We start from the raw sequence: 21690 nt of genomic DNA, 5'->3' as shown, positions 1-21690 counted from the left end.
TACAAAATATTTCTTCCCAATGGTTCAGTCTTTTATGTGTATTCCCAATAACCAGACAATTTGTGATTTATTCGTCTAGTGAGAGTGAATGTAGTTTGGTCAATAGGTTTTTATGTGAGATAATTATGCTTGGTAAGGGCCATATACTCCCTTAATCCCATACCAATGTTTAGAAAGAGGTACAATTTGGGTGGTTAGGGTGTGTATTCTTGTTTGGCAACCTCTTGCAATTAATGAAGATACTTGTACTTTGTCTTGCTGAGGCAAGAAACCATCCAATTAACACAAACAGAGCTATTTCAAAACAGAATATTAAAAAGTCCACATATCCTTGAGCAACACGAGATTAGCTCTACCTCAACACAACATACGTATGTGTAACCAGAGAGAGGTCTGCATGCCACAGTAGCTAGTCTGTGGTTGAGTGGCCTACACAGACCTATCATTACAGTGGCTGATGATCTAGGTCCATAATTTATGTCTCTCTGCATGGCGCAACACACAGGTACATGAATATAGACACACACATAGACTACACACACACACACACTGAAAAGCTGCTAGATAGTATGCATGCATGCCTACAATGTTTACATCCTACACCGCCATCAGAAAAGCTTGTATGATCAAATGACAGGTGTGTAACAATTGCTGCAGGGACTCACCCAGGCCCATACCACCTGACCTGCCTGCACATGGCTCTCGTTTGTAACCAAAAGACATCATTACATTACATGCACTGGCTGATATGCTCTGAGTGTAAAATCTGAAACCAATCTCAAGTGTAAAGGAGGGATTTACTTTGCGTAGGCTATCTATCTTGAATCTGTTTAATTACTACATGTGCGTAATGACGCGTGCGTAAACCCTTTGGCACCTGTATAGTAAGTCACCTATCATATATTTACTGTTCTAAATGGATATTGTTTTATCAGAAATCGATGTGAAGAGTTAACAAATTCAAGACAGCTAAAACATTTTTTTCATTTCAGACGTCATAATGCAATGGGCGTGATATAGTCTCCCCATGACAGGCATTAAATGTGTGTTGCTGTTACTGTGAAAATAAACTCACATCAGACAACTCTCATAAAATAATCTAGTCATATATAATATAATTTCGTAATTATAATGGTTTATTTTTTCTCTTCTCTGTTAGTTATTTTATTTACCGCTCTATGCTATGTGTGATCCTCTGTCCTTTCCTTAGCTGGCAATCTGGGTTCCAAAAATCTGTCACCATTCCAAAGCGATGCGTCTTCGTATGGCGAGCAGAGAGCGGAGAGAGATATTTAGAGCGAGACATATTTATTTCACCACTGCCGAAGAGAATACCGCAGCTATTAATAAATAAATAACGACGTAGTAAAACTGTTTGACTGTATGACAAGATCTCCTCTGACTTCTTCTGCTAAAGACACGAAATAGCCTGACTCAAGCATGTAATATCGGTCTCAAATCACGTTAATGCGAGCTGCATAAATAATGCGGGTGTGAGTAACATATACTGTAAACGAAGGGAGAAATCAGGGAGGATAGCGGAGGGCCAGTGGTAAGCGGCTCACCACTACGAGCCTGTCGTCTGTGCCAGACCAAAGGCGGGGAGAGCGGGCCGAGACAGCACCATGTCGAACCGAAAACATCGGGACAACCAAGAGATATGCGCCCGCAAGGTCCGGGAGTTGGCCCAGGCTGGAGTAAACAAACACTGCTTCGAGTGCAGTCAACCCGGGGTGACTTACATCGATATCACCGTGGGCTGCTTCGTTTGCACGTCGTGCTCTGGAATGCTGTAAGTATGGATAGCTTATTCTATAACATGCATAGGCTATTAGGCTACTTATGCCTACAATTATAATAAAACTATAAAACTAAGCCCATTGCATGCCAACCCGGACTCATGGGTAGACGTAACATAGTAAATGTACATTTGGAATTCTCCAATGAGAATGGTGTTCATTTGTGTGTGTCCATTATCCATGTGTATGATATGTTAGGAATTGCAATTTCTACAATAAGTTACCAATTTGCAAAACGAATTATATGTTACGAATTCCAATTTGTTGTGGCTATCGCTAATGTTAGCTAGGCTGCAAATGTTAGTTAGGCTAGGGTTTAGGGCAGGGTTTCCCAAACTCGGTCCTCGGGACCCCAATGGGTGCACGTTTATTTTTTTTTGAACTAGCACTATGCAGATGAATCAAATAATCAATTAATCATCAAGCTGTGTAGTGTTCGGGCAATAACCAAAACATCAACCCCTTGGGGTCCTGAGTACAGAGTTTGAGAAATGCTGGGTTAGAGGTTAAGGTTAGGGTTAGGACTTAAGTTAAAGGGCAGAGATAGGTGTTAGCTAACATGCTAAGTAGTTACAAATTAGCTTAAAAAGTAGTAAGTAGTTGCAAAGTTGCTAATTAGATAAAACGCTAAAGTTGGCCGTGATGAGATTTCCACACACAACTTTTGGGTTGATAGAAGTTCCCAGTATACGCCCACCCATCCACCCCGACCAATCACCCAACTTAATAGTTTTCCTTAATTAACCTTCTGTCTTATGTAACCATACCAATCGTAACATAATTTGAGTGTCACCGGGGGCACACTGCACCGGGTGCACACTGCCTGCCCTCCAGGACATCTACAGCACCCGATGTCACAGGAAGGCCAAGAAGATCATCAAGGACCTCAGCCACCCGGGCCACAGCCTGATCAACCCGCCACCATCTAGAAGGCGGAGATAGTACAGGTGCATCAAATCTGGGACCGAGACTGAAAAACAACTTCTATCTCCAGTAGGAATGCACAATATTTCGGTAAGCATATCGGAATTGGCCGATAGTAGTAAAAATGCCAACATCGGATGTCTAGTTTAACGCCGATGTGCATAACCGATGTCAAAGCTGACGTGCATACCTATCTGACATAGGTAGATGGCGTAATGACGCCACAAAAAATGTAGCTCTACACGTGCTACACAGCATTCCTAACCTAGCCCACAATGTCTGCTCTGTGGATAGCGCAGTCAACAAGTCGAGCAGTCATTTGAAAGAGCAAGAATATTTCAGTGAGGCAACTCAAAGGCGAAATCCATTAATGCCAAGATAATGGAATGAATTACCCTTGACAACCAACCGTTCTCTGTCGTAGATGATGTTGGCTTTCGCAGACTGGTCGAGCACCGGTGCACACTACCAAGTAGGCACTACTTTTCAGATGTTGGCCTACCGGAGTTACACAGTATTGTTGAAACTCACATCCATGAGCTACTTACTATGGGTGTCACTGCTATTAGCTTCACAACTGATATTTGGACCAGCGATGTCAGCCCCATGAGCATTATGAGTCTGACAGCACAGTGGGTCCATGAGGATTTCGTACTGAGGAAAGCCGTATTGCATGCTCAAGAATGCCCTGGTTCTCATACCACTGCTGTCATTTCAATGGCATTTGAGAACATGTTTGAAACTTGGAAACAGGAACACTCCTTGCTCCATTCGAACAACTGACTTGAGAAATAAGCTCAACTGCGTCTGCAGCTGATGTGATACCCTGTCATGGCATTGAAATGCCTGCTCAACAAAAATGCCAACACAGACCGTTGCTTAACTTGGAAAAGTACTCTACTAGAGGCTGTGAACAGGCGATTCGGTGACATTCTCTCTGAGCCTCTAATTTGCCGCCACCATGCTCGATGCTAGGTACAAGGACCGCTACTTCAATGCAGACAAGAAACAGGGTTTACATGAAATGTTAGACACAGCTGGACAAGATGTAAACAGACACAGTGACAGTGCGCACCGAGGAAGAGAGGTCACGGACAGACTGAGCTGAAACTTCACTGCTTGACATGTATGATGAAATCCTGGTTGAGACTGAAAAAATGTACAACGAAACAGCAAGTAAGTGAAAGAATTAGGTTTTGATTTTGTTTTACTGGTAATGGGGACATACGTAAATGCCAACAAAATAACTTTTTGGTCAGTGTGTGTTGCAACTATTTAACTGTACTAGAATTCTTAAAAGGCCGCACAAATGTAAAAATGTGGTTATCGGTATCAGGTTTTTTTTGGCAAGGAAAATATCGGATATCGGACAAAAATGTAATATCGGTGCATCCCTAATCTCCAGGCTTTCAGACTGTTAAACAGTCACCACTTCCCGGCCCAGTACCCTGCCCTGAACTTTAGTCACTGTTACTAGGCCGGCTCAATCCTACACCTTAGAGACTGACCGACGCCAGAGACAAGAAGCAGGTACAGGGAGTTGACATTTAATTAGGAACAGACAAAGAGCAAGACATTAACAAGGTCAGCACACTGATTCACAATGACAAACGACAATCTTTGCAGCAATGGGGAACAGAGATGGGGAACTGACAAATATAGGGGAAGTAATAAACAGGTGATTGAGTTCACCCGACATCCCACCTGGGCGAGCCTGACGGGCCGGCCGAGGGCACGGGTGCTGGACAAGCGGGCTGGGCGTGAAACCCAGACGACTCGCCTTAGGCGTGAGAGCCTGCCGAGCCGGCTGAGGCATAGGAGCCTGACGATCCGGCTGAGGCATGAAGGCCTGTCGATCCCGCTGAGACGTGGGAGCCTGACGAGCCGGCTGGGCGTAAAAACACGACGATCCGTCTTGAGACCTGATGTGGGATGGGTGCCTTCCGTGCCAACCGGGGCAAGAAACCTCTCGAGCCAGCAAGGAAGTGACAGCCTGACGAGCTGGCTTAGGCACCCCCGGTTCCATCGGTGTCGGGCCCCGGACCCGACGTCACCACCAACCGGAACGTCAGTACTCCCTGATGCTGCAAATGATAGCTGCTGCATTCTGTAAGGACCAACGCCGGGGACGAGAAGCAGGTACGAGGAGTTGACATTTAATTAGGAACAGACAAAGAGCAATACAGAAACAGCGTCAGTACACGGATACACAATGACAAACGACAATCAATGCAGCAGCGGTGAACAGATGGGGAACTGACATACAGGGGAGGTAATAAACAGGTGATTGAGTCCAGGTGAGTTCAGTAATACACTGATGGGGGATGGCAGGTGTGCGCAATGCTGGGGAGCCTGATGCCCTCGAACCCCTGGGGGGAAGAGCGGGAGCAGGTTGCCCTATGTACATAGTCATTGACCACAGGTCACTTTAGTAATGTTTACATTCTGTTTTATCCGGACTCTGACATTGCTCATTCTAATATTTATATATCTCTTAGTTCCTTTAGATTTTGGGGATTTGGGTGTATTGTTTTGTATTGTCAGGTATTACTGCACTGTTGGAGCTAGGAACATAAGCACCCGCTACATCCGCGCTACACCTGTGATCTGTTAAATATGTGTATGCGACCAATAAAATGTGATCTGATTTGATTACTATGTTACGTCAGGTCTATGAGACCAGGCTGTGCATGCAGAGAATGATTAACCAGTATGTTGCATCTGCAGATTCAATTTTAGGATGCTGCTGTTACATTTGAGTATTGACAAGAAACTGTAACATGTGTATCTTCCTCCCCTTGGTGTCCTATGCTACAGTTAATCAGACTACTACATCATTTTCAGGCGAGCCCGTAGTCGCGCTCGTGTTAGGTTTCATTTCGGCATGGCTCCAGGTTTGGCATTCTCTTCCGGCTCATGTATTGTGTTCTGCATGCAGAACATAGCTCAGATCCCCAACAGATTATAGGCTGTGGTTGAGGGACATTTCGCAAGGTTTCACTAATTCGCAGCGGTGAGATTTCAGCACAGGTTTAGAGTCTTGGACAGGCTGTCTCACTCCAAAGAACAGTGAATGAGCACAATATTATGTACTGTTGTGTAAGCCTTCTCTACACTGTATACATTTTCACTATGGCAATTTTCACCGTAACAATTCATTTTCACTTTTTCTCACAGTCACCTGTCATTGCATCCATTTTTTTGAACAATTTAAATACCATCTACAGCCCTTTCCTCTTTTAAATGCTGTATCACAATTGTTCGTCTTTAGCGATTTATGTTGTTATAAATGTGGAGTGCCCCCTTTCACATATCTTACATATATCTTTTATCGGTTCCTCTTTTTCCAATCTCTCTCTTCTCTCAGGAGAGGACTCAACCCTCCCCACAGAGTCAAGTCTATCTCCATGACAACCTTCTCCCAACAGGAAGTGGAGTTTCTGCAAAACCATGGCAATGAGGTGAGTGACAGTCAGGTGGGCTTGTAGGCGGGACTTAACAGTATTACACCTGTATTTCACCCACCTCATTTCAATTCTGGGCATAATGTTCAAATCTCAGCTGGATACTTCAAGATTTCAACAGCAGGAAAAGGTGAACAAAACACGAACAAGAGGCATACTTGGACTCCTAACATTCAGTATTAAATATATACATGTCCCAGGATGAATAGAGCAAGAATAGATTATATAGATATTATAAATAGATATCATAAATGATAAATGTACATCCTTGGGCCGAGTCCGCCACCAGGAGAGGGATTGAGGCCACATGAGATGGATGAATCTATCTCTGTGTAAGGAATAGTTTTTTAATGTGAACTAGACTAAATAAGGCCCAGCTAAAATCTCATCCATCTTTATGAGATAGAAGAGGATGCTTGATGCTTCCCTCTCTTGTACCAGTCAGACCAATAGAGTGTAGCACTGTTTGGTGGTTACAGGCTTTTTCTGGAGGGATGTAGGTTCTCTGCCCAATTTGTGCAGTGAATCGGATCGAACATCGCAGTTACCGTACACACAAACCACCTCATCACTGTGTGTGTGTGAGAGAAAGCGAGAGTGTGTGTGTGTGTGTGTGTGTGTGAGGTGAGAGAGCGTGTCTGCAGTGAAAGGGATCAAACTTTACATTTGCACACAATAATACAATTTAGTTAGAAATGAGTTCATGTGTGCATGAGTGTCTGATTCATTGCACAGATATCAGGTAGAAAAGTCTGGATAGTCCGATTTGGTTAGATTAATGTGTTGATGTTGGTGATTCATAATTAGTCAGTGAGCTACAGTAGTGTCGATCAGAGCATGTGACTCTAGCATGTTAACTAATGTGTTGGTAGGCAGATGTGTCTATTGTTCATTTTCTACATGATTAATTTGGTGTGTGTGTGTACAGAAATGTTAACTACATTTGTGGGGTACAGAAGTCCCCACAAGAATAGTAAACAAACGAAGATTGGACCAACTGGGGACATTTTGTTGGTCCCCACAAGGTCAAATGCTATTTCTAGGGCGTTTAGGGTTAAGGATAGAATTAGTGGTAGGGATAGAATTAGGTTTCAGGTTAGAGTTAGGAGCTAGGGTTAGTTTTAGGGTTAGGAGCTAGGGTTAGGTTTAGGGTTAAAGTTAGGTTTTCGGTTTAAGGTTAGGGTAAGGGTGCTGGTTAGGGTGAGATTCAGGATTAGGTTTAGGATTTTAGGGAAAATAGGATTTTGAATGGGACTGAATTGTGTGTCCCCACAAGGTTAGTTGTACAAGACTGTGTGTATGTGTGGTGCCTATTGTTGATGTTCTGCATCATTATTTGTGTGTTTGTGTTTTTCTGTGCGCACGTACGTTTGTCTGCGGCTCTGAACGTGTGTAGGTGGGGAGGAGGACCTGGCTGTGTGTCTTTGAGCCAAAGACAGATGCATGCTTCAACACAAGGGACTCACAGAAGCTCAAGGAGTTCCTCCAGGACAAATACGAGAAGAAGAAATGGTGAAAAAAAATCAATAAAGATATCATCTCCATAAAGATATCTACAGTTGAAGTCGGAAGTTTACATAAACCTTAGCCAAATACATTTAAACTCAGTTTTTCACAACTCCTGACATTTAATCCTAGTAAAAATTCCCTGTCTTAGGTCAGTTAGGATCACCACTTTATTTTAAGGATGTGAAATGTCAGAATACTAGTAGAGCGAATTATTTATTTCATCTTTTATTTCTTTTAACACATTCCCAGTAGGTCAGAAGTTTACATACACTCAATTAGTATTTGGTAGCATTGCCTTTGAATTGGTTAACTTGGGTCAAACGTTTTGGGTAGCCTTCCACAAGCTTCCCACAATAAGTTTTGGCCCATTCCTCCTGACAGAGCCGGTGTAACTGAGTCAGGTTTGAAGGCCTCCTTGCTTGCACACGCTTTTTCAGTTCTGCCCACAAATATTCTATAGGATTGCGGTCAGGGCCTTGTGATGGCCACTCCAATACCTCGACTTTGTTGTCCTCAAGCCATTTTGCCACAACTTTGGAAGTATGCTTGGGGTCATTGTCCATTTGGAAGACCCATTTGAGACCAAGCTTTAACTTCCTGACTGATGTCTTGAGATGTTCCTTCAATATATCCACATAATTTTCCTACCTCATGATGCCATCTATTTTGTGAAGTGCACCAGTCCCTCCTGCAGCAAAGCACCCCCCACAACATGATGCTGCCACCCCCGTGCTTCACGGTTGGGATGGTGGTCTTCAGCTTGCAAGCCTCCCCCTTTTTCCTCCAAACATAACAATGGTCGTTATGGCCAAACAGTTCCATTTTTGTTTCATCAGACCAGAGGATATTTCTCCATGTGCAGTTGCAAAGCGTAGTCTGGCTTTTCTATGGCGGTTTTGGAGCAGTGGCTTCTTCCTTGCTGAGTGGCCATTCAGGTTATGTTGATATAGGACTCGTTTTACTGTTGATATAGATACTTTTGTACCTGTGTCCTCCAGCATCTTCACAAGGTCCTTTGCTGTTGGTCTGGGATGGATTTGCACTTTTCGCACCAATGTACGTTCATCTCTAGGAGACAGAACGCGTCTCCTTCCTGAGCGGTATGACGGCTGCGTGGTCCCATGGTGTTTATACTTGCGTACTATTGTTTGTAAAGGTGAACGTGGTACCTTCAGACGTTTGGAAATTGCTCCCAAGGATGAACCAGACTTGTGGAGGTCTACTTGTTTTTCTCTCAGGTCTTGGCTGATTTCTTTTGATTGTCCCATGATGTCAAGCAAAGAGGCACTGAGTTTGAAGGTAGGCCTTGAAATACATCCACAGGTATGCCTCCAATTGACTCAAATGATGTCAATTAGCCTATCAGAAGCTTCTAAAGCCATGACATAATTTTCTGGAATTTTCCAAGCTGTTTAAAGGCACAGTTAACTTAGTGTATGTAAACTTCTGACTCCATGGAATTGTGATACAGTGAATTATAAGTGAAATAATCTGTCTGTAAACAATTGTTTAAAAAATTACTTGTGTCATGCACAAAGTAGATGTCCGAACCGACTAGCGAAAACTATAGTTTGTTAACAGGAAATTTGTAGAGTGGTTGAAAAACGAGTTTTAATGACTCCAACATTAGTGTATGTAAACTTCCGACGTCAACTGTATATGTCAGACGTACCACCTATTTCAAACTCATCCCAACTCAAAGTTGTACACTGAGTTGAATGTGTTAAATGTCCATTCAAATTATTTTTAGCACAATATATTTACTTACATTGGGAAAATTATTTTTTATTTAGTTTAGTCTCATTGAAATAAAATCTCTTCTTCAAATGTAGTCACAGCAACATGGAACTATTTTTCAGGCATTTTTCGAAGAACAAGAGCCGGAGGGAGGTGGAGGGACCCTGGAGCCCGCCGGGGGTGCAGGCCTTACCCTCCTCTCACGGCCCCCCGCCCGCCCAGGCCCCATCCCACGCCATGCCCCCCTCCGCCAGACCCGTACGCACACTGGTGAGATACATAACTCCTCCGATGGATTGAGGAGATGTGATAGAGGCAGAGGGATATTTCATGGATATAAAGCTTTATTAAATTGAAGGAGAAAGTAAAGAGGAAAGGGGGGAGAGAAAGAGTGAAGAGATGGAGGGAGAGAGAGGAAAAAGAAGTGGAGAAAGAGATAGAAAGCAAGAGAAAGAGAGAGAGAGAGGTGTTACTGTGGAGAAGAGTAAGAGTTAGTGAGAGTTGTTACTACGGAGAAGAGTAAAAGAGTTAGAAGTGTTACTGTGGAGAAGACTAATAGTTAGAGGTGTTACTGTGGAGAAGAGTAATAGAGTTAATGAGAGGTGTTACTGTGGAGAAGAGTAATAGAGTTAGAGGTGTTACTGTGGAGAAGACTAATAGAGTGAGAGGTGTTACTGTGGAGAAGACTAATAGAGTGAGAGGTGTTACTGTGGAGAAGAGTAATAGAGTTAGAGGTGTTACTGTGGAGAAGACTAATAGAGTTAGAAGTGTTACTGTGGAGAAGACTAATAGAGTTAGAAGTGTTACTGTGGAGAAGACTAATAGAGTTAGAAGTGTTACTGTGGAGAAGACTAATAGAGTTAGAAGTGTTACTGTGGAGAAGAGTAATAGAGTTAGAGGTGTTACTGTGGAGAAGACTAATAGAGTTAGAGGTGTTACTGTGAAGAAGAGTAATAGAGTGAGAGGTGTTACTGTGGAGAAGACTAATAGAGTTAGAAGTGTTACTGTGGAGAAGACTAATAGTTAGAGGTGTTACTGTGGAGAAGACTAATAGAGTGAGAGGTGTTACTGTGGAGAAGAGTAATAGAGTTAGAGGTGTTACTGTGGAGAAGACTAATAGAGTGAGAGGTGTTACTGTGAAGAAGAGTAATAGTTAGAGGTGTTACTGTGGAGAAGACTAATAGAGTTAGAGGTGTTACTGTGGAGAAGAGTAATAGAGTTAGAGGTGTTACTGTGGAGAAGACTAATAGAGTTAGAGGTGTTACTGTGGAGAAGAGTAATAGAGTTAGAGGTGTTACTGTGGAGAAGACTAATAGAGTTAGAGGTGTTACTGTGGAGAAGAGTGATAGAGTTAGAAGTGTTACTGTGGAGAAGAGTAATAGAGTGAGAGGTGTTACTGTGGAGAAGCGTAATAGAGTGAGAGGTGTTACTGTGGAGAAGAGTAATAGAGTGAGAGGTGTTACTGTGGAGAAGACTAATAGAGTGAGAGGTGTTACTGTGGAGAAGAGTAATAGAGTGAGAGGTGTTACTGTGAAGAAGAGTAATAGAGTTAGTGAGAGGTGTTACTGTGGAGAAGAGTAATAGAGTTAGAGGTGTTACTGTGGAGAAGAGTAATAGAGTGAGAGGTGTTACTGTGGAGAAGAGTAATAGAGTGAGAGGTGTTACTGTGGAGAAGAGTAATAGAGTGAGAGGTGTTACTGTGGAGAAGACTAATAGAGTTAGAAGTGTTACTGTGAAGAAGAGTAATAGAGTTAGAGGTGTTACTGTGGAGAAGACTAATAGAGTTAGAGGTGTTACTGTGGAGAAGACTAATAGAGTGAGAGGTGTTACTGTGAAGAAGAGTAATAGAGTTAGAAGTGTTACTGTGGAAAAGACTAATAGTTAGAGGTGTTACTGTGGAGAAGACTAATAGTTAGAGGTGTTACTGTGGAGAAGAGTAATAGAGTTAGTGAGAGGTGTTACTGTGGAGAAGACTAATAGAGTTAGTGAGAGGTGTTACTGTGGAGAAGAGTAATAGAGTTAGAGGTGTTACTGTGGAGAAGAGTAATAGAGTTAATGAGAGGTGTTACTGTGGAGAAGACTAATAGTTAGAGGTGTTACTGTGGAGAAGAGTAATAGAGTTAATGAGAGGTGTTACTGTGGAGAAGAGTAATAGAGTTAGAGGTGTTACTGTGGAGAAGACTAATAGAGTGAGAGGTGTTACTGTGGAGAAGACTAATAGAGTGAGAGGTGTTACTGTGGAGAAGAGTAATAGAGTTAGAGGTGTTACTGTGGAGAAGACTAATATAGTTAGAAGTGTTACTGTGGAGAAGACTAATAGAGTTAGAAGTGTTACTGTGGAGAAGACTAATAGAGTTAGAAGTGTTACTGTGGAGAAGACTAATAGAGTTAGAAGTGTTACTGTGGAGAAGAGTAATAGAGTGAGAGGTGTTACTGTGGAGAAGAGTAATAGAGTTAGAGGTGTTACTGTGGAGAAGACTAATAGAGTGAGAGGTGTTACTGTGAAGAAGAGTAATAGTTAGAGGTGTTACTGTGGAGAAGACTAATAGTTAGAGGTGTTACTGTGGAGAAGAGTAATAGAGTTAGAGGTGTTACTGTGGAGAAGACTAATAGAGTTAGAGGTGTTACTGTGGAGAAGAGTGATAGAGTTAGAAGTGTTACTGTGGAGAAGAGTAATAGAGTGAGAGGTGTTACTGTGGAGAAGAGTAATAGAGTGAGAGGTGTTACTGTGGAGAAGAGTAATAGAGTGAGAGGTGTTACTGTGGAGAAGACTAATAGAGTGAGAGGTGTTACTGTGGAGAAGAGTAATAGAGTGAGAGGTGTTACTGTGAAGAAGAGTAATAGAGTTAGTGAGAGGTGTTACTGTGGAGAAGAGTAATAGAGTTAGAGGTGTTACTGTGGAGAAGAGTAATAGAGTGAGAGGTGTTACTGTGGAGAAGAGTAATAGAGTGAGAGGTGTTACTGTGGAGAAGAGTAATAGAGTGAGAGGTGTTACTGTGGAGAAGACTAATAGAGTTAGAAGTGTTACTGTGAAGAAGAGTAATAGAGTTAGAGGTGTTACTGTGGAGAAGACTAATAGAGTTAGAGGTGTTACTGTGGAGAAGACTAATAGAGTGAGAGGTGTTACTGTGAAGAAGAGTAATAGAGTTAGAGGTGTTACTGTGGAGAAGACTAATAGAGTTAGAGGTGTTACTGTGGAGAAGACTAATAGAGTGAGAGGTGTTACTGTGAAGAAGAGTAATAGAGTTAGAAGTGTTACTGTGGAAAAGACTAATAGAGTGAGAGGTGTTACTGTGGAGAAGACTAATAGTTAGAGGTGTTACTGTGGAGAAGAGTAATAGAGTTAGTGAGAGGTGTTACTGTGGAGAAGACTAATAGAGTTAGTGAGAGGTGTTACTGTGGAGAAGAGTAATAGAGTTAGAGGTGTTACTGTGGAGAAGAGTAATAGAGTTAATGAGAGGTGTTACTGTGGAGAAGACTAATAGAGTTAGAAGTGTTACTGTGAAGAAGAGTAATATAGTTAATGAGAGGTGTTACTGTGGAGAAGACTAATAGTTAGAGGTGTTACTGTGGAGAAGAGTAATAGAGTTAATGAGAGGTGTTACTGTGGAGAAGAGTAATAGAGTTAGAGGTGTTACTGTGGAGAAGACTAATAGAGTGAGAGGTGTTACTGTGGAGAAGACTAATAGAGTGAGAGGTGTTACTGTGGAGAAGAGTAATAGAGTTAGAGGTGTTACTGTGGAGAAGAGTAATAGAGTTAGAGGTGTTACTGTGGAGAAGACTAATAGAGTTAGAAGTGTTACTGTGGAGAAGACTAATAGAGTTAGAAGTGTTACTGTGGAGAAGACTAATAGAGTTAGAAGTGTTACTGTGGAGAAGACTAATAGAGTTAGAAGTGTTACTGTGGAGAAGAGTAATAGAGTTAGAGGTGTTACTGTGGAGAAGACTAATAGAGTGAGAGGTGTTACTGTGAAGAAGAGTAATAGAGTGAGAGGCGTTACTGTGGAGAAGACTAATAGAGTTAGAAGTGTTACTGTGGAGAAGACTAATAGTTAGAGGTGTTACTGTGGAGAAGACTAATAGAGTGAGAGGTGTTACTGTGGAGAAGAGTAATAGAGTTAGAGGTGTTACTGTGGAGAAGACTAATAGAGTGAGAGGTGTTACTGTGAAGAAGAGTAATAGTTAGAGGTGTTACTGTGGAGAAGACTAATAGAGTTAGAGGTGTTACTGTGGAGAAGAGCAATAGAGTTAGTGAGAGGTGTTACTGTGGAGAAGAGTAATAGAGTTAGAGGTGTTACTGTGGAGAAGAGTAATAGAGTGAGAGGTGTTACTGTGGAGAAGAGTAATAGAGTGAGAGGTGTTACTGTGGAGAAGACTAATAGAGTTAGAAGTGTTACTGTGAAGAAGAGTAATAGAGTTAGAGGTGTTACTGTGGAGAAGACTAATAGAGTTAGAGGTGTTACTGTGGAGAAGACTAATAGAGTGAGAGGTGTTACTGTGAAGAAGAGTAATAGAGTTAGAAGTGTTACTGTGGAAAAGACTAATAGAGTGAGAGGTGTTACTGTGGAGAAGACTAATAGTTAGAGGTGTTACTGTGGAGAAGAGTAATAGAGTTAGTGAGAGGTGTTACTGTGGAGAAGACTAATAGAGTTAGTGAGAGGTGTTACTGTGGAGAAGAGTAATAGAGTTAGAGGTGTTACTGTGGAGAAGAGTAATAGAGTTAATGAGAGGTGTTACTGTGGAGAAGACTAATAGAGTTAGAAGTGTTACTGTGAAGAAGAGTAATAGAGTTAATGAGAGGTGTTACTGTGGAGAAGAGTAATAGAGTTAGATGTGTTACTGTGGAGAAGACTAATAGAGTTAGAGGTGTTACTGTGGAGAAGACTAATAGAGTTAGAAGTGTTACTGTGGAGAAGAGTAATAGAGTTAGAGGTGTTACTGTGGAGAAGAGTAATAGAGTTAGAGGTGTTACTGTGGAGAAGACTAATAGAGTTAGAAGTGTTACTGTGGAGAAGACTAATAGAGTTAGAGGTGTTACTGTGGAGAAGAGTAATAGAGTTAGAGGTGTTACTGTGAAGAAGAGTAATAGAGTTAGATGTGTTACTGTGGAGAAGAGTAATAGAGTTAGAGGTGTTACTGTGGAGAAGACTAATAGAGTTAGAAGTGTTACTGTGGAGAAGAGTAATAGAGTTAGATGTGTTACTGTGGAGAAGACTAATAGAGTTAGAGGTGTTACTGTGGAGAAGACTAATAGAGTTAGATGTGTTACTGTGGAGAAGACTAATAGAGTTAGAGGTGTTACTGTGGAGAAGACTAATAGAGTTAGAAGTGTTACTGTGGAGAAGACTAATAGAGTTAGAAGTGTTACTGTGGAGAAGAGTAATAGAGTTAGATGTGTTACTGTGGAGAAGACTAATAGAGTTAGATGTGTTACTGTGGAGAAGACTAATAGAGTTAGAGGTGTTACTGTGGAGAAGACTAATAGAGTTAGAAGTGTTACTGTGGAGAAGACTAATAGAGTTAGAAGTGTTACTGTGGAGAAGAGTAATGGAGTTAGAGGTGTTACTGTGGAGAAGACTAATAGAGTTAGAAGTGTTACTGTGGAGAAGAGTAATAGAGTTAGATGTGTTACTGTGGAGAAGACTAATAGAGTTAGAGGTGTTACTGTGGAGAAGACTAATAGAGTTAGAGGTGTTACTGTGGAGAAGAGTAATAGAGTTAGAAGTGTTACTGTGGAGAAGAGTAATAGAGTTAGAGAGAGGTGAATACTGTACCGACAGAGATCCAATGACACAGAGAGACAGAGACAGATGACCAAAGAGAACCCACTCCAGGTCATCTTCACAGCAAAGATAAAGGGGTGAATAACAGATGAAGGGTTAAATGAGGATAATGTAACACAGAGGAGAAATACATCCACCCACTGTTTGCCCCCCGTCTCCCCTCTCCTCCAGTCCCAGTCCCAGCTCTCGTCCTGGGGGGACAGAGTCCCCACCATCTCCCCTGCGGACATGAGGGCTGATGTGTTTACCGCCCGTGCTCCCTCACGCTCCCAGAGCTTTAGAGACCCCTCAATGAAAGGTAGAACTGTTCACATTCTTTTTTGGTACCGTAAAAAAATGGAACCTGAGGCAACATTGTTTGATGCCTGTTTCTTCTTTCTCTTTCCACCTCTCTCTATCGTTATGTCTGTTTCTTTCTCTTTCTTTCTGTTTCTCTCCTTGCCAATCTCTCTGTCCTTCTCTCTACCGCTCTCTCTCTCTCTCTCTGTATGTCGCTCACTCACTCTCTCTCACCCTCTCTCTCTCTCTCTCTCGCTCTCAGAGTCTCTACTGAGAGGTATAGAGAGACAGCGTCCAGGCTCTCTGTCTTCAACGATGGGACCCCATAGCCACGCCCCCTCCTTTCCTGCCCTGCCTCGACCCTCAGGTAAAGACCACACCCTCCTCTACTTAAATATCTCTCCTTTTCTCTCTCAACTTTTACCTCGTTAGCCAGTAGCACTTCCAAAAACAACTTCACTTTAGTTTTTTTTTGTACCTTTATTTAACTAGGCAGGTATGGCACTAACCCGTACAGCAATTGATTGTGTCCTGAACGTTTATTCAGAGGTATAGAATAGAACAAAACAGAAGAATATAGCCTTGGTGGGAGTGCATACTCGCCAGTAGTCCTGTACCCTTCTGCTATTAATTCTGATTAGTCCGTTTCTCCCTTCAAAGTTTCCAATCGGAGAACTGGCCAGGTCAAGCAGAGACACACTGTACCCTGAGATAGATAGAAAGAGAGAAATAACACGAATAAAACTATTTTTTAGAGAGTGGACAATACCCGATTCAACAGGGGCCCAATGATATTTCACAGCTCAGAAGTATGCTATGATTCTGTCCAGGACAGACCCCATCTAGGAACACATTCAACTCCTGGCTGCTAATACATGTAGCATGCTATACGTTTGTGCAAAGCTAGGATTTCCCCAATAATCCATTGAGGTTCTATTTGCTATCTTGTTTTATTGAGGCTATTGGATGGTCAAGTCACATGGAAAAACATGCATGGGTTGCGTCTGAAATGGCACCCTATTGCCTATATAGTGCACTACTTTGCAGGCCCTGGTCAAATGCAGTGCACTATATAGGGAATTGGGTGCCATCTCGGACTCACCCCCAGCCTTCCTTATCTCGGCCATCTTTGTTTGGTCCTCTCAGGTCGCACAGTGTCCTCCTCGGGGGGCTTAGCCCCCTTCAGGGCCTTCCCTAAGTCTCTGAGTGTGGATTTTGGGGGGCTCAGCCAGCAGCAGAGTCACAGTGCCCTCAGCATCACCCCCCCAGCCCCCGGCCCAAACACACACACAAACCACCAGGACCGCTACGCTGCCCTGTCCCAACTAAACAGTGTCTTCTCTGACACGTCGCCTGGGCCTACAGGTAAGGGTAGAAGGAGTGTGTGTGAGGGGTGGGAGGGGGTGGGTGGTGTGTGTGTGTGTGTGTGTGTACACATTTTACTATACTCGTGAGTACCAGAAGTCCTCACAAGAATAGTACACCAAAAAAAAATCAGAGAAGTGAGGACATTTTGCCGGTCCTCACTCGTAAAAATGCTATTTTAGGCTTAGGGGTTAGGTTTAGGATTATGGTAAAGTTTAGGGGTTAGGTAATATAGGATTTTGAATCCCAAAAAATACCTCACAAGTATAGTAAGGCATAGTTGTTTGTGTGTGTGTGTGACTAAGTGAGTGAGAGAGTGAGATTATTGTCAGCTACATTGCATAATGCCTTACTCTAAATGTCAAGGTTTTACTAAGTGAATGACCCCATTGTGTTTTCTGCACTCAATACTAAACCGTTGGGTTGTTACAAAACAACCTTGGAAATATGTTCCAGTTTGGATTTAGCAATGCTACTAGCTGCTAACTAATGAGAACATAAATGTGCAGGACCAATGCCTTAGGCATGTTTGAACTTATATCATTGTTTTATTTCCATGATTCAATACATAATATCTCTCCCCTGGGCAATAATATACTGTAGGTAGATTTATGTGTAGTTTCTTTTGATTAATATAGCATTGAACTATAAGCAGTTTTTTCTTTTTTACACTGCACAGTCAATAGTTATATCTTGACCAATCACACACTGAGAGTGGAAACCTTGCACCCTATGTCAAATCAAATCAATTACATGTGATCTCTCAAATTAGCCCCCAGCTGAGCCCTGTGCTTGTAGACTGGGTGGCTGACGACATTAGGAGGCTAATTTGATTCAGAGAGGTCTGATAGCTAGCAACGATGACAAGAAGCTGCCATGTGGGGAATTGTATGTGGCTTGTTTCAGCTCGTTGTAGCTTTTTTTATTGATACCATGTCTTGTTTTGAGGTGTTGTGACTCATGTCATGTCTATGCTAATATTGGCTAAAATGTTCTAGCTAGCTAACCAACAACTGTAATGATGAATTTGAGGGACAAGTGCTCATTGTGCAAATGTATTTATGTTTTCAATAAACATTTGGAGACAATATATAGTTTACATGTCAACAATCTAAGCCAACCCTGTCTGTTTTTCCCCATAATTGTGCACGCATCAGTTTTGTTGTTAAGCCTAGAAAACCAACCCGTCTATGGTTCGTCTATTTATTTGAATGTGTGTTTTCAGCACCCCCCGGTGGACTACCCCAGTATAGCACCCTATTTGGGAACCGCCTGTCCTCCAGTTCCACTCCTGCCAGGTAATGAATGCACTGTCAAGCAAATACACTTAACATTCCTATTTAATGCATCGAAGAAGTGTAGTCTGTTAAAGTGCACCAGTCCCGGTACAAATACATAGTTTTATTTGCTCAGGATATCTGCATGCCCTTGGTTTAGTAATTCATGACAGGCCGACATAGCTGGAGGCAACTGCAATATTAAATTGACTTGTTTTTAATGTTCATGCATGTAATAATATATAGTTGGTCTTAACTCTTTCCTCTTCTTTTCCGACTTTCTTCAGCTCTCCAGGCGTGGATGCTGTGTCGGGATCTCAAACATTTGCAAGTAGGCAGTGTTACAGAAAATATGAATCAATCATGGAGGCAGGGGCGCAACTTTTGTTTTACAAGAAGGGCGGGACATCTTTTAACCTATCGGTTAAACACTCCAAACAGCCTACCCGACAGCCTACCGGTCCTAAAGCACACCATTGCCTTGTTTTGTATCACATTCGCATGATAAACCTGGCGGGGACAAAAATGCAATTTCAGAACGCCCCCCACCCCCCCGTCCCCAGTGAAAGTTGCGCCCCTGCATGCAGGTGTATATTTTTCATGAAAGACTTTGAAAGGCTTGAACATATCCATGAACTATTGTCTCTCTCTCTCTATCTATCTATCCATCTATCCATCTATCCATCTATCCATCTATCCATCTATCCATCCATCCATCCATCCATCCATCCATCCTTGTCTCTGTCTCCTACCTCCATGTCTCAGGCTTCCCCAACCCGTTCAACTCCAGCTCGCAGCCTGCCCTGTCCCCCAGTAACCCATTCAACAGGTCCACCTCAGGAGGTAAGCTGCCAGCAGAGCACTGCTTATTCAGCCTGGGGGCAAAGGTCAAGAATGTACAGTAACAGGGGTAACTGTATATAAGTAATTTATAGACAGTCTTCATTAGCTAATAGTTCATGTAGTTTAGAAATAACTAACAAACAGTTATATTGGAGATTTGGGACCCCTGGATTCTTGGTTTATTGTAATATTTCAATGTACTGTGTGTGACTTAACACCCTTATGTTCTGTTTCCCTATGCAGGTGACTCCAGTGGGTTCGTCAGCTCTCCAACCTCAGTGTTCCCTCCGTCCGCCACCTTCCCAACTCCGGCTACCCAGAATGCATTTCCACACAAGCATGCCAACAACCAGGAAGCCAATGGCAAGTATAAGTCTATTATAATTCTCATGCTATTTTTTTCTATTCTCGACAAAATAATGTTGAGAATTTTCTCCAACTGTATAGGATAAGAGCACACAAAAAGTGTTTACCATTTGGTGTTATATATATATATATATATATATATATATATATATATACAAAGTACAGTACATGCTTTGCCAAGAAACAAAACAGTTCATCACTGCAGTGCTGCGTGGATGTGTTCTCTGGCTGGGCTGCAGCAGCATACCATGTCATCTGTTATGTATGGGGTTTGGCCTGTGATCAAAACCAACACGGCCTCCTCAAACCCTAAGAGGCGCCAACATCATAGCTAATGATGATCACAGCGTCTTCTCCCATGCTTACATAATACCAACTCAGTCCCCAAATATAGAGTTAGAACCCATTGAATTAGAATGAGTGAAACGTCCATGGTCTGAGGGGTGTTGTCTATTCCAGTAATTATTCTATGTTCTATGTTTGTCAGACTAGTATTGGATGTATTAGTCTTCGATCCTAATGTATCTCTGATTTTGGGGTGTTGTTGGGTTTGTAGGTTTTGCCTCTTTCCCTGCATCGGACTCTCAACCCAAAGTTCCTCGTCCAATGTCAGTGAACCCATTCACTGTGAGTACCACACCACACTACAGCAACACTACAATAAGCATTGAGTGTACTTCAATAGATTTGCCCAGTTTGTTGGGGATTTGGACTGCTAGCTGCTTAATTCTTATGCTAATGCTTCATTCAAAGGGCATTGGAGGGCTTTTCTGGTGATGTAGATGTACAGCAGGAACTCACCATCTCCCTCCCTCTCTCTCCATCTCTCCTCACCCTCTCTCTTTCTATCCCTCTCTCTCCATCTCTCCTCACCCTCTCTCTTTCTATCTCTCCCTCTCCATCTCTCCCACCCTCACCCTTTCCCTCTTTCCATATCTCTCCCACCCTCTTTCTTTCCATATTTCCCTTACCCTTTCCCTGTCTTTCCATCTCTCCCACCCTCTCTCTTTCCATATCTCCCTCACCCTTTCCCTGTCTTTCCATCTCTCCCTCCCTCTCTCTTGCCATCTCTCAGGGGAATGTTTACCCGAGTAGAGGAACGTCGCGAAACCCTTTCATCTGATACCGGCGCCCCGGCTACCCCCCAACCACCCCTGGGCACATGAAGACCAGTGAACTTTAGGAGCTGCTGCCATTTCAAAGCCTCTAGAGTATTTTCGCCTTCAGAGAGAGGGGAAACATTCATGCAGGCTCCTCTCCCCTCTACGTGTGTGTGTGTGTGTGTGTGTGTGTGTACAGTAATGTTGATCCGTTGAAATAACGTGTACAAGTGTGTGTGTGTGTGTGACCATATTAAAGGTGTTTGTATGACAATAGAATCCACCTCAGGGCTCAGTGGGTGCCATCAACAAGACACACACACACACTTCGCTGTTTCTCCCATGTCCCGCTTTTGTGCAACAACAGTCCCATTCTTAAAACAGTACGCCAAATCATCACATTCGGCTTGCTTTTTGGAGCCACCTCTGAAAACGGCCTTCAAAAACTAGCCAGTCCAGTCAGTCAGTGTGTATCAAGTTACAGAAGGCTACGAAAGCTGAACATGATGACAAGCAAAAAATTATGACAAGCAAAGCATTTTTTTTCCCTTTAGTGATGGTTATGGCAGCCTTAACATAACATCCTCCTAATGCATGTAGATAGGAGGACATTACAGACAAGCCTGTCTTTCCCCCCCATGTGCTGTGTGTATGTATGTGGAAACACGTTTGTATCGTTTTATGTCCGTTTTTGTCTTGAGTAAATCATTTGTGTTTCAGTCTCAGGCTGCATGCGCTTGGAGGGCTTCAAGAGGAGATATACTATTGAATGTAAAAAGCTATTTTCAAAACAAAACTGTTTTATTTCTCCCTGTAATGGACCAAATATTTGTTATTTTGGGTGAAAATATGGAGATGAAATTGATCTCTTGCAAACAAAAGAAAGAGTTCTATTGAGAAAGTGTTTGTAATGATGTGTCCATGTTCATAAATTCAAATATTTGTTGCGTCTTTAAACAGTGTCTAGTTCTTTATTCAGTGTGTGAGAGAGAAAATATTGCATAATATGTAACTTGTAACAAACTATTTGGATAATTAAATATTTACCCAAGTAATTGCTTCCGTTGGCTTTCAGCCAATTATGGATAGCCTATTTAAAAACTTCCCTATTGACAACTTGATATAGGTCAATTCAACCACTAGGCGGCGTATGTTGCACAGTTTTCTAGCCTTGTCCATGAGGTGGCATATACGCTGAGTGTACAAAAGATTAAGAACACCTGCTCTTTCCATGATATGGACTG

At 42.4% G+C, this 21690-nt stretch overlaps 1 protein-coding gene across 3 annotated transcripts; it reads left to right on the top strand.

Moving 5' to 3' along the window:
* The first annotated feature begins 1056 nt into the window (after positions 1-1056).
* On the top strand, positions 1057-21403 carry LOC139378974 (arf-GAP domain and FG repeat-containing protein 2-like). 3 transcript variants are annotated; one of them, XM_071121630.1, is made up of 13 exons: positions 1057-1792; positions 6091-6184; positions 7584-7699; positions 9556-9703; positions 15388-15514; positions 15758-15862; positions 16642-16860; positions 18086-18158; positions 18425-18468; positions 18903-18980; positions 19224-19343; positions 19903-19973; positions 20422-21403. In XM_071121630.1, the coding sequence occupies exons 1-13, from the start codon at positions 1626-1628 to the stop codon at positions 20467-20469; spliced, it is 1410 nt and encodes a 469-aa protein (XP_070977731.1). In that variant the 5' UTR covers positions 1057-1625; the 3' UTR covers positions 20470-21403. The 3 variants fall into 3 exon arrangements, with proteins under 3 accessions (XP_070977731.1, XP_070977732.1, XP_070977733.1); XM_071121632.1 differs by having other exon boundaries at positions 1414-1792; positions 18425-18469; positions 18883-18980; XM_071121631.1 differs by lacking the exon at positions 15758-15862 and having other exon boundaries at positions 1346-1792.
* Positions 21404-21690: the final 287 nt, after the last annotated feature.

This window comes from Oncorhynchus clarkii, chromosome 21 (assembly GCF_045791955.1).
Source record: "Oncorhynchus clarkii lewisi isolate Uvic-CL-2024 chromosome 21, UVic_Ocla_1.0, whole genome shotgun sequence".
NCBI classification, from domain to species: domain Eukaryota; kingdom Metazoa; phylum Chordata; class Actinopteri; order Salmoniformes; family Salmonidae; genus Oncorhynchus; species Oncorhynchus clarkii.
This window is presented reverse-complemented; position numbering and strand designations above follow the sequence as displayed.

Bases quoted from the DNA above. Each gene is read 5' to 3' on its own strand.
- LOC139378974 (XM_071121632.1), top strand. From the start codon at position 1,626: ATGTCGAACCGAAAACATCGGGACAACCAAGAGATATGCGCCCGCAAG. The intron at 16,861-18,085 runs GTAAGGGTAGAA...GTGTGTTTTCAG, and splicing joins CACGTCGCCTGGGCCTACAG to CACCCCCCGGTGGACTACCC. The intron at 18,981-19,223 runs GTAAGCTGCCAG...TTCCCTATGCAG, and splicing joins CAACAGGTCCACCTCAGGAG to GTGACTCCAGTGGGTTCGTC.